The sequence below is a fragment of the Salmo salar genome, chromosome ssa21 (assembly GCF_905237065.1).
Source record: "Salmo salar chromosome ssa21, Ssal_v3.1, whole genome shotgun sequence".
NCBI classification, from domain to species: Eukaryota; Metazoa; Chordata; class Actinopteri; order Salmoniformes; family Salmonidae; genus Salmo; species Salmo salar.
The window spans coordinates 18,718,163-18,729,672 of record NC_059462.1 but is presented as its reverse complement, the minus strand read 5'-3'; the positions used below and the strand labels follow the sequence as shown (position 1 = coordinate 18,729,672).

General features: G+C 42.9%; 1 protein-coding gene across 3 annotated transcripts; it reads left to right on the top strand.

Annotated features, from left to right (window-relative positions):
• Positions 1-648: 648 nt before the first annotated feature.
• Positions 649-11,296, top strand: LOC106581720 (CD276 antigen homolog). 3 transcript variants are annotated; one of them, XM_014163973.2, is made up of 5 exons: positions 813-1,462; positions 9,543-9,935; positions 10,128-10,391; positions 10,659-10,757; positions 10,864-11,296. In XM_014163973.2, exons 1-5 carry the CDS (start codon positions 1,423-1,425, stop codon positions 10,953-10,955), a joined length of 888 nt encoding a protein of 295 aa, XP_014019448.1. In that variant the 5' UTR covers positions 813-1,422; the 3' UTR covers positions 10,956-11,296. The 3 variants fall into 3 exon arrangements, with proteins under 3 accessions (XP_014019447.1, XP_014019446.1, XP_014019448.1); XM_014163972.2 differs by lacking the exon at positions 813-1,462 and adding an exon at positions 649-759 and having other exon boundaries at positions 10,659-11,296; XM_014163971.2 differs by having other exon boundaries at positions 810-1,462; positions 10,659-11,296.
• Positions 11,297-11,510: the final 214 nt, after the last annotated feature.

Below are 11,510 nucleotides of genomic sequence, written 5' to 3'. Positions count from 1 at the left end.
CTAACTGACCTAAGACAGGGACTTTTTACTAGGATTAAATGTCAGGAATTGTGAAAAACTGAGTATAAATGTATTTGGCTAAGGTGTATGTAAACTTCCGACTTCATCTGTATATTAAGCAAAGCAGACTTCGCCATTTTCTTGGTTTTTTAATTCATGGATAGCCAGGGGCATGCTCCAACACTCACACTGTTGAGTGAATCCGCCAGGTCAGAGGCAGTAGCGATGACATCTTGATATGTGTGTGAATTAGACCATTTTCCTCTCCTGCTAAGCATTCATAATGTAAAAAATACTTTTGGGTGTCAGGGAAAATGTATGGAGTAAAAAGTACACTATTTAATTTAGGAATGTAGTGAAGTAAAAGTAAAAGTTGTCAAAAATATAAATAGTAAAGTAAAGTACAGATACCCCAAAAAACGACTAGTTTTGCTCCAAGTGATAAACAACAATACAGATAAAAACAAATAAAAAAGGTTTGTTAAAGAAGATAAATGGCATATACTATGTTTCATATGTATCATACAGCATCAGGTGGATTTGGGAGCTATGCAATGAGTCATTGTATAAAGAGAAGTTAATCCGTCAAGTATTAAGTGAGAGAGAGATTTCGAGAAACACAGAGCGAGAGATGGGAGGAGATGGTGGGGGGGGGGGAGAGAGATGTTATTATTTGTCATTTCTCAGTTGTCTATTGTAATTAACTGTGTCATTTATTTTGTGCGTGGATAGTTTCCACAAGGGAGGTACAAGCTTCAGGTGAGTAAGATAAAGAAATGTGTTTGAAATAAGGAGGGGAGAGAGGAGCACGATTTGCTTTAGAGAAGCAACGATATGACTAACAAGCATTCTGACAAAAGATCACAGAGAAGGCAGGGCGCGAAAACATGTCTATCATCAAGAGGAGGGAGAGATAGCTCAGTGAAAGACATTTTGGCAAGGTGAACCTTGACGGTCCCAGTGATCTGCGTACTGTTGATTGTGATAGTGATCTTCCTGATAGGAATGTGTGCCCTGCATGCAAGCAGAAGGAAAATATTTACTGAGCAAAAATGCTTCCTCATAACAACCACCTCGCGGAAATAGCTTGTGATAGAAACAGAATGTTTTGACTCAGCACACAGCGTGGTGCATGAAAGAGTGACAGGACAACGATAATGAGATATTGTGGTGAAATGCTGCTACTAGTGTGTGTTGAAGTTGTTTGTACAGGAGGATTTTGTAAACATGGATTTGATGAAACGATTGATACCGGAAATGGATAATTATATCACAGTTAAGGAGGAGCCACACTGGACGGACATCAGTATCTCATTCAACTTTCCTTTCTGCTTAGGAGCAGGTGGGGCACAGTAGGCAGTAAGCTCCAAACTTAAAGGACTGTTTATTTGATTGTTTATTCATCCATATATCCTGAGTGCAATGGCCAGACTAATATCTATTTGTATTTGGCTGTTATCAGGTAAGTTAATTTTCTGTTGTGGCGTTGTAGATTTGCACATGATTGTGTCCCTCGTGGCTGTCCCGTTGCATTTTATCCACACGCCTTTACATTCAAATCCAACATATAACCAAATGCTCAATTTATGATTTATTTATTTACAACACAATGTCCAAAAATGTATTGCTGTTTGGATAGGGCGTGGTTGTCTAAATGCAAGGTGCTTTTACGTTAGTGTACCAAGTATTTGTAAGTAGGCTCAGCTGGCAGGCTACTGACAATACTGTAATTATAATTGATTGGATTATTAGAGTGCATTTCCAGACACACTTTTCTAATTTGAGGGAGGAAACCCACCTTGGTCACCCACCTTGGTGATGCCATGGCACACATTTTGAACCAGATAGCTCACCACATGCTATACCCTAGTATAGGGGGTGTGGGTTAATAGGAATAGCTTGAATCTTTAGAGCCAGACTGGTCATGATGTGATAAAACGATCTACTCTCGATGCATAACATTTGAGGTGCACTGTTAGGAAAATAGAAAGCAGATATTTCTAACCACAAGCTTGGCAAGGCTTGTTACTCAGTGTTTGTGATTATCTCTGTGTTAGCCCTCAAGAATTTCTGATCATATGACAGGAAGAGTTTTGGAGGGGAGCAGTTATGCTCAGATTGGTCGTGGCCTGCCTTTCCAAATTGATTTTCTTTTGTAGTCCTGCTACAAATGGGCTATGGAAACAACTAGCTCCTATGAGCCTAGTTCACGAAACAACTTCCAAGCTCAACTGTTATTTCATGATGTTCATCCTATTTCTATAAGATTTCCCAAAATAACATACATTTGTAAAGGTCAGGATCTTTTGCTAGGGTTTCTCTTTATTGTTTTGAATGAGCGTGCAGAGCAAAGACTTGGTTACGGTCTGCTAATGAAACAAAACGTCAGACAGTACATGAAGTAGTGGGGGGGGGGGATTTTCAAACTTCAAACAGAGATAGTATGAGCTGCACAGAAGTGACTTGAATATACTCTTCTTTCCCAATGCATTGTGTAAATTGAAGGTTACTGTTGCAGTATAAAAGCCACAGCCTGTAAAATGTTCAACTAATGATACACTACATCAAATCAAATTTAAATCAAATTTATTTTTATATAGCCCTTCGTACATCAGCTGATATTCTCAAAGTGCTGTACAGAAACCCAGCCTAAAACCCCAAACAGCAAGCAAAGCATGTGAAAGAAGCACGGTGGCTAGGAAAAACTCCCTAGGAAAAAATCCCTAGAAAGGCCAAAAACCTAGGAAGAAACCTAGAGAGGAACCAGGCTATGAGGGGTTCGTGCAGGGAAAAAATGAAAAAAAGTAACAGGGATACAAGAGGTGAGGGTGCAACAAGCACGTCCGGTGAACAGGTCAGGGTTCCATAGCCGCAGGCAGAACAGTTGAAACTGGAGCAGCAGCACGGCCAGGTGGACTGGGGACAGCAAGGAGTCATCATACCAGGTAGTCCTGAGGCATGGTCCTAGGGCTCAGGTCCTCCGAGAGAAAGACAGAAAGAGAGAAAGAGAGAATTAGAGAGAGCATATTTAAATACACACAGGACACCGGATAAGACAAGAGAAATACTCCAGATGTAACAGACTGACCCTAGCCCCCGACACATAAACTACTGCAGCATAAATACTGGAGGCTGAGACAGGAGGGATCAGAAGACACTGTGGGCCCCATCCGATGATACCCCGGACAGGGCCAAACAGGCAGGATATAACCCCACCCACTTTGCCAAAGCACAGCCCCCACACCACTAGAGGGATGTCTCCAACCACCAACTTACCGTCCTAAGACAAGGCCGAGTATAGCCCACAACGATCTCCGCCATGGCACAACCCAAGGGGGGGCGCCAACCCAGACAGGAAGACCACGTCAGTGACTCAACCCACTCAAGTGACGCACCCCTCCCATGGACGGCATGGAAGAACACCAGTTGGCCAGTGACTCAGCCCCTGTAAAAGGGTTAGAGGCAGAGAATCCCAGTGGAAAGAGGGGAACCGGCAAGGCAGAGACAGCAAGGGCGGTTCGTTGCTCCAGCCTTTCCGTTCACCTTCACACTCCTGGGCCAGACTATACTTAATCATAGGACCTACTGAAGAGATAAGTCTTCAGTAAAGACTTAAAGGTTGAGACTGAGTCTGCGTCTCTCACATTGGTAGGCAGACCATTCCATAAAAATGGAGCTCTATAGGAGAAAGCCCTACCTCCAGCCGTTTGCTTAGAAATTCTAGGGACAATTAGGAGGCCTGCGTCTTGTGACCGTAGCGTACGTGTAGGTATGTACGGCAGGACCAAATCGGAAAGATAGGTAGGAGCAAGCCCATGTAATGCTTTGTAGGTTAGCAGTAAAACCTTGAAATCAGCCCTTGCCTTAACAGGAAGCCAGTGTAGGGAGGCTAGCACTGGAGTAATATGATCAAATTTTTTGGTTCTAGTCAGGATTCTAGCAGCCGTATTTAGCGCTAACTGAAGTTTATTTAGTGCTTTATCCGGGTAGCCGGAAAGTAGAGCATTGCAGTAGTCCAGCCTAGAAGTAACAAAAGCATGGATTAATTTTTCTGCGTCATTTTTGGACAGAAAATGTCTGATTTTTGCAATGTTACGTAGATGGAAAAAAGCTGTCCTTGAAACAGTCTTGATATGTTCTTCAAAAGAGAGATCAGGGTCCAGAGTAACGCCGAGGTCCTTCACAGTTTTATTTGAGACGACTGTACAACCATCCAGATTAATTGTCAGATTCAACAGAAGATCTCTTTGTTTCTTGGGACCTAGAACAAGCATCTCTGTTTTGTCCGAGTTTAAAAGTAGAAAGTTTGCAGCCATCCACTTCTTTATGTCTGAAACACAGGCTTCTAGCGAGGGCAATTTTGGGGCTTCACCATGTTTCATTGAAATGTACAGCTGTGTGTCGTCCGCATAGCAGTGAAATTTAACATTATGTTTTCGAATGACATCCCCAAGAGGTAAAATATATAGTGAAAACAATAGTGGTCCTAAAACGGAACCTTGAGGAACACCGAAATTTACAATTGATTTGTCAGAGGACAAACCATTCACAGAGACAACTGATATCTTTCCGACAGATAAGATCTAAACCAGGCCAGAACTTGTCCATGTAGACCAATTTGGGTTTCCAATCTCTCCAAAAGAATGTGGTGATCGATGGTATCAAAAGCGGCACTAAGATCTAGGAGCACGAGGACAGATGCAGAGCCTCGGTCTGACGTCATTAAAAGGTCATTTACCACCTTCACAAGTGCAGTCTCAGTGCTATGATGGGGTCTAAAACCAGACTGAAGTGTTTCGTATACATTGTTTGTCTTCAGGAAGGCAGTGAGTTGCTGTGCAACAGCTTTTTCTAAAATTGAGAGGAATGGAAGATTCGATATAGGCCGATAGTTTTTTATAATTTCTGGATCAAGATTCGGCTTTTTCAAGAGAGGCTTTATTACTGCCACTTTTAGTGAGCTTGGTACACATCCGGTGGATAGAGAGCCGTTTATTATGTTCAACATAGGAGGGCCAAGCACAGGAAGCAGCTCTTTCAGTAGTTTAGTTGGAATAGGGTCCAGTATGCAGCTTGAGGGTTTGGAGGCCATGATTATTTTCATCATTGCGTCAAGAGATATAGTACTAAAACACTTTAGTATCTCCCTTGATCCTAGGTCCTGGCAGAGTTGTGCAGACTCAGGACAATGGAGCTTTGGAGGAATACCCAGATTTAAAGAGGAGTCTGTAATTTGCTTTCTAATGATCATGATCTTTTCCTCAAAGAAGTTCATAAATTTATTACTGCTGAAGTGAAAGCCATCCTCCATTTGCGAAGGCTGCTTTTTAGTTAGCTTTGCGACAGTATCAAAAATAAATTTCGGATTGTTCTTATTTTCCTCAATTAAGTTGGAAAAATAGGATGATCGAGCAGCAGTAAGGGCTCTTCGATACTGCACGGTACTGTCTTTCCAAGCTAGTCGGAAGACTTCCAGTTTGGTGTGGCGCCATTTCCGTTCCAATTTTCTGGAAGCTTGCTTCAGAGCTCGTGTATTTTCTGTATACCAGGGAGCTAGTTTCTTATGACAGATGTTTTTAGTTTTTAGGGGTGCAACTGCATCTAGGGTATTGCGCAAGGTTAAATTGAGTTCCTCGGTTAGGTGGTTAACTGATTTTTGTCCTCTGACGTCCTTGGGTAGGCAGAGGCAGTCTGGAAGGGCATCAAGGAATCTTTGGGTTGTCTGAGAATTTATAGCACGACTTTTAATGCTCCTTGGTTGGGGTCTGAGCAGATTATTTGTTGCAATTGCAAACGTAATAAAATGGTGGTCCGATAGTCCAGGATTATGAGGAAAAACATTTAGATCCACAACATTTATTCCATGGGACAAAACTAGGTCCAGAGTATGACTGTGGCAGTGAGTAGGTCCAGAGACATGTTGGACAAAACCCACTGAGTCGATGATGGCTCCGAAAGCCTTTTGGAGTGGGTCTGTGGACTTTTCCATGTGAATGTTAAAGTCACCAAAAATTTGAATATTATCTGCTATGACTACAAGATCCGATAGGAATTCAGGGAACTCAGTGAGGAACACTGCATATGGCCCAGGAGGCCTATAAACAGTAGCTATAAAAAGTGAGTGAGTAGGCTGCATAGATTTCATGACTAGAAGCTCAAAAGACGAAAACGTCATTGTTGTTTTTTTTTTGTAAATTGAAATTTGCTATCGTAAATGTTAGCAACACCTCCGCCTTTGCCGGATGCACGGGGGGTATGGTCACTAATGTAACCAGGGGGTGAGGCCTCATTTAACACAGTAAATTCATCAGGCTTAAGCCATGTTTCAGTCAGGCCAATCACATCAAGATTATTATCAGTGATTAGTTCATTGACTATAACTGCCTTGGAAGTGAGGGATCTAACATTAAGTAACCCAATTTTGAGATGTGAGGTATCACAATCTCTTTCAATAATGGCAGGAATGGAGGAGGTCTTTATACTAGTGAGATTGCTAAAGCGAACACCGCCATTTTTAATTTTGCCCAACCTAGATCGAGGCACAGACACGGTCTCAATGGGGAAAGCTGAGCTGACTACGCTGACTGTGCTAGTGGCAGACTCCACTAAGCTGGCAGGCTGGCTAACAGCCTGCTGCCTGGCCTGCACCCTATTTCATTGTGGAGCTAGAGGAGTTAGAGCCCTGTCTATGTTCGTAGATAAGATGAGAGCACCTCTCCAGCTAGGATGGAGTCCGTCACTCCTCAACAGGCCAGGCTTGGTCCTGTTTGTGGGTGAGTCCCAGAAAGAGGGCCAATTATCTACAAATTCTATCTTTTGGGAGGGGCAGAAAACAGTTTTCAACCAGCGATTGAGTTGTGAGACTCTGCTGTAGAGCTCATCACTCCCCCTAACTGGGAGGGGGCCAGAGACAATTAATCGATGCCGACACATCTTTCTAGCTGATTTACACGCTGAAGCTATGTTGCGCTTGGTGACCTCTGACTGTTTCATCCTAACATCGTTGGTGCCGACGTGGATAACAATATCTCTATACTCTCTACACTCGGCAGTTTTAGCTTTAGCCAGCACCGTCTTTAGATTAGCCTTAACGTCGGTAGCCCTGCCCCCTGGTAAACAGTGTATGATCGCTGGATGATTAGTTTTAAGTCTAATACTGCGGGTAATGGAGTCGCCAATGACTAGGGTTTTCAATTTGTCAGAGCTAATGGTGGGAGCCGTCGGCGTCTCAGACCCCACAACGGGAGGAGTAGAGACCAGAGAAGTCTCGGCCTCCGACTCCGACTCGCTTAATGGGGAGAACCGGTTGAAAGTTTCTGTCGGCTGAATAAGCGACACCGGTTGAGCATTCCTACAGCGTTTCCCTCCAGAAACCATGAGAAAGATGTCCGGCTGCGGGGACCGTGCGAGGGGGTTTATACTAACGTTACTATCTGTACTTACTGGTGGCACAGACGCTGTTTCATCCTTTCCTACACTAAAATTACCCTTGCCTAACGATCGCGTCTGAAGCTGGGCTTGCAGCACAGCTATCCTTGCCGTAAGGCGATCGTTCTCCTGTATATTATAAGTACAACGACTGCAATTAGAAGGCATCATGTTAATGTTACTTAGCTTCGGCTGTTTGAAGTCCTGACGAACCATGTCCAGATAAAACCTCCGGGGTGAAAAAGTTGAATGAAAAAAGTTGAGTGAGGGAAAAAGTAAAAATATACGGTAATGAAAAAGTAAAAAACCGTCAGGTATCAAAGTAAGATCGGCAACAAAAACGCACAGCAGCGTAAACATGTACATGACCAAAAGTATGTGGACACCTGCTCGTCGAACATCTCATTCCAAAATCATGGGCATTAATATGGAGTTGCTCCCGCCTTTGCTGCTATAACAGACTCCACTCATCTGGGAAGGCTTTCCACTAGATGTTAGAACAGCTGCAGGGACTTCAAATCAAATGTTATTGGTCATATACACATGGTTAGCAGATGTTAATGCGAGTGTAGCGAAATGCTTGTGCTTCCAGTTCCGACTGTGCAGTAATATCTAAGAAATATACTAACAAATTCACAACAACTACCTGATGCACACAAATGTAAAGGGATGAATAAGAATATGTACATATAAATATATGGATGAGCGATGGCCTTGTGGCATAGGCAAGATGCAGTAGGTGGTATAAAATACAGTATATGCATATGAGATGAGTAATGTAGGATATGTAAACATTATTAAAGTGGCGTTATTTAAAGTGACTAGTGAAACCTTTATTAAGTCAATTTATTTAAGTGGCCAGAGATTTGACTCTGTATGTTGGCAGCAGCCTCTCTATGTTAGTGATGGCTGTTTAACAGTCTGATGGCCTTGAGATAGAAGCTGTCTCTCGGTCCCAGCTTTGATGCACTTGCTTCCATTCAGCCACCAGAGCATTAGTGAGGTCGGACACTGAAGTTGGGCGATTAGGCCTGGCCCGCAGTAGGCGTTCCAATTCATTCCAAAGGTGTTCGATGGGGTTGAGCTCAGGGCTCTGTGCAGGCCAGTCAAGTTCTTCCACACCGATCTAAACAAACAATTTCTGTATGGACCTCATTTTGTGCATGGGGGCATTGTCATGCTGAAACTGGAAAGGGCCTTCCCCAAACTGTTGCCACAAAGTTGGAAGCACAGAATCGTCTAGAATGTCATTGTATGCTGTAGTGTTAATATTTCCATTCACTGGAACTAAGGGGCCCGAACCATGAAAAACAGCCCCAGATCACTATTCCTCCTTCACCAAACTTTACAGTTGGCACTATGCATTGGGGCATGTAGCATGCTCCTGGCATCCACCAAACCCAGATTTGTCTGTCGGACTGCCAGATGGTGAAGTGTGATTCATCACTCCAGAGAATGTGTTTCCAATGCTCCAGAGTCCAATGATGGCGAGCTTTACACCCCTCCAGCCAACGCTTGGCATTGCACATGGTGATCTTAGACTTGTGTGAAGCTGCTGGGCCATGGAAACCCATTTCATGAAGCTCCCGACGAACAGTTATTGTGCTGAGTTTGCTTCCAGAGGCAGTTTGGAACTCGGTAGTGAGTGTTGCAACCGAGGACAGATGATTCACACTTGACGGTCCTGTTCAGTGAGTTTGTGTGGCCTACCACTTCGCGGCTCAGACGTTGTTGCTCCTAGACGTTTCCACTTTACAATAACAGCACTTACAGTTGACCGGGGCAGCTCTAGCAGGGCAGAAATTCGTCGAGCTGACTTCAGTACGGGCCATTCTACTGCCAATGTTTGTCTATGGAGATTGCATGGCTGTGTGCTCAAATTTTATACACCTGTCAGAAACGAGTGTGGCTGAAATAGCCGAATCCATTAATTTGAAGGCGTGTCCATATACTTTGGCCATTTAGTGTATTTAGGCCCTACTAAGGTAACATAACCCCTCTATTTGAAGAATATGATTAACATACAGCATCTTAAAGAGATTGGTACAACTGTCTTATATTGTCATATAAAGTGCATGCTTTCCTGCAACAAACAGTTTTTTTTTCTTAAACAGTTGTAGACTCATCTCAGATGTCGAGCCATCTCATCATTGGGATTCTTGGAAAGTCCATCATGTTGCCTTGCAGCCTGAATTCCTCTGCACCCGTTGTCCCAGCAAGTCTCACACTCTACTGGACAGCAAGACTCAAGCACCAGAAGGAGGACCAAGTGGTCCATGCCTTATACAACGGGAAAGAGAACAACGACCCCCAATTTCCATTCTACAGAAACAGGACGCAAATCTTCAAGGACCAGCTTTCTTCTGGGAATTTCTCCCTATTGCTCAAAGATTTAAGGGTTGAAGATGACCTCACAACTTTTTTCCTCTTTTATCATCAAGAGGATGGAAATTACAACACACTTAACCAAAACAAAGAGATGTGCTTGACCACTGTAAAAGTAGCAAGTAAGACCGTTTTACATACAAAGAATGCCAGTAGTCAAAGGCACGTTTATCAATATTAAATTGTGTGTACAAGACAACGCACATTGCCATTACGCACCAAATACCTATAAAACATGAATAACTGTACTTATCATGTATGATTTCCACTATTGTGACTTTGTCTAAGTGCTTTATCTTTGTCATGCTCTGCAGAAAGCTACCATAAACCCATTGTGACAGTGAACTATGAAGAATGGAAGGCAGAATGCACTTCTCAGGGAGGCTACCCTAAACCTAGACTGACCTGGACCAATCAGAACGGCTTACTAGACCCCGAGGTTCCTCAGATTGTTCAGGATCCAGGAAGTGGAACAATGAACATTTCCAGCACGGTGAACATCACAGAGAATCAGACTGTGACGTGTGCCATCTTCAACCCGACTCTGAAAGAGACCTTGAACACCACAAGATCAACAGGTGAGTAGCCTAAAGTATTATGACAAGAAAACATGTCAACGGATGGTCAATTACAAATAGATTACTGGAGATTAGCTCTGGTTATAGTAAAGCACTAAACAGCTGACACTTAAAGCTATCTGGCTGTGATCTTACCCCTAATGGCTGTGTATGTGCTAGTGACCCTAGTTGGTTGGAAGTATAGGAAATACTAGGGAAACCAAAATGTGCATTACATGACAGGAAACTCTGTTGATGTCCACACCTCTCTTTATCCTCTCCCTACAGGCGAGGAGCAGGTGGGCCTCTCGAGCGGCATAAAAGCAGGGATTGGTGTTGTTGCTGTTGCTGTGATTGGGTCAGCACTGGTGTTTGTCTGCTGGAAAAGTGAGTCATGCAATTGTTATCTTTCATCACAGTTGAGTTTCATGTCACAGCGGAATCTCCTGAATGAATATGATGACATTAAGCAACTCTCTCTTTGTCACTCCAGAGAGCATGCAACAGAATGGTGCCGATACACAGGAGATGGGCCCACTACGACATAGTGTGTGCTCCAATGTGTGCTTTACTACAAAGTGTTAAACTGGTAATGTAGATCAAATATTGATCTATAGAATATTTTTTTTAATCAATGTTACCATTTGACCCTTAAACCTTTAATACATTTTCATCCCAGGATGTGACTGAACACAGTGCCACAGTGCTGTTAGGAACAAGGTCACTCAAGAATAGGGTTCTCTAGCTACTAAAATACCTAACCTCAATTTTGATTGATTATTTGTTAGTACAGTTGAAGTCGGACGTTTACATACACTTAGGTTGGAGTCATTAAAACTTGATTTTCAACCGCTCCACAAATGTCTTGTTAACAAACTATAGTTTTGGCAAGTCGGTTAGGACATCTACTTTGTGCATGACACAAATAATTTTTCCAACAATTGTTTACAGACAGATTATTTCACTGTATCACAATTCCAGTGGGTCAGAAGTTTACATATACTAAGCTGACTATGCCTTTAAACAGCTTGGAAAATTCCAGATAATTATGTTATGGCTTTAGAAGCTTTAGAGGCTAATTGACATCATTTGAGTCAATTGGAGGTGTACCTGTGGATGTATTTCAAGGCCTACCTTCAA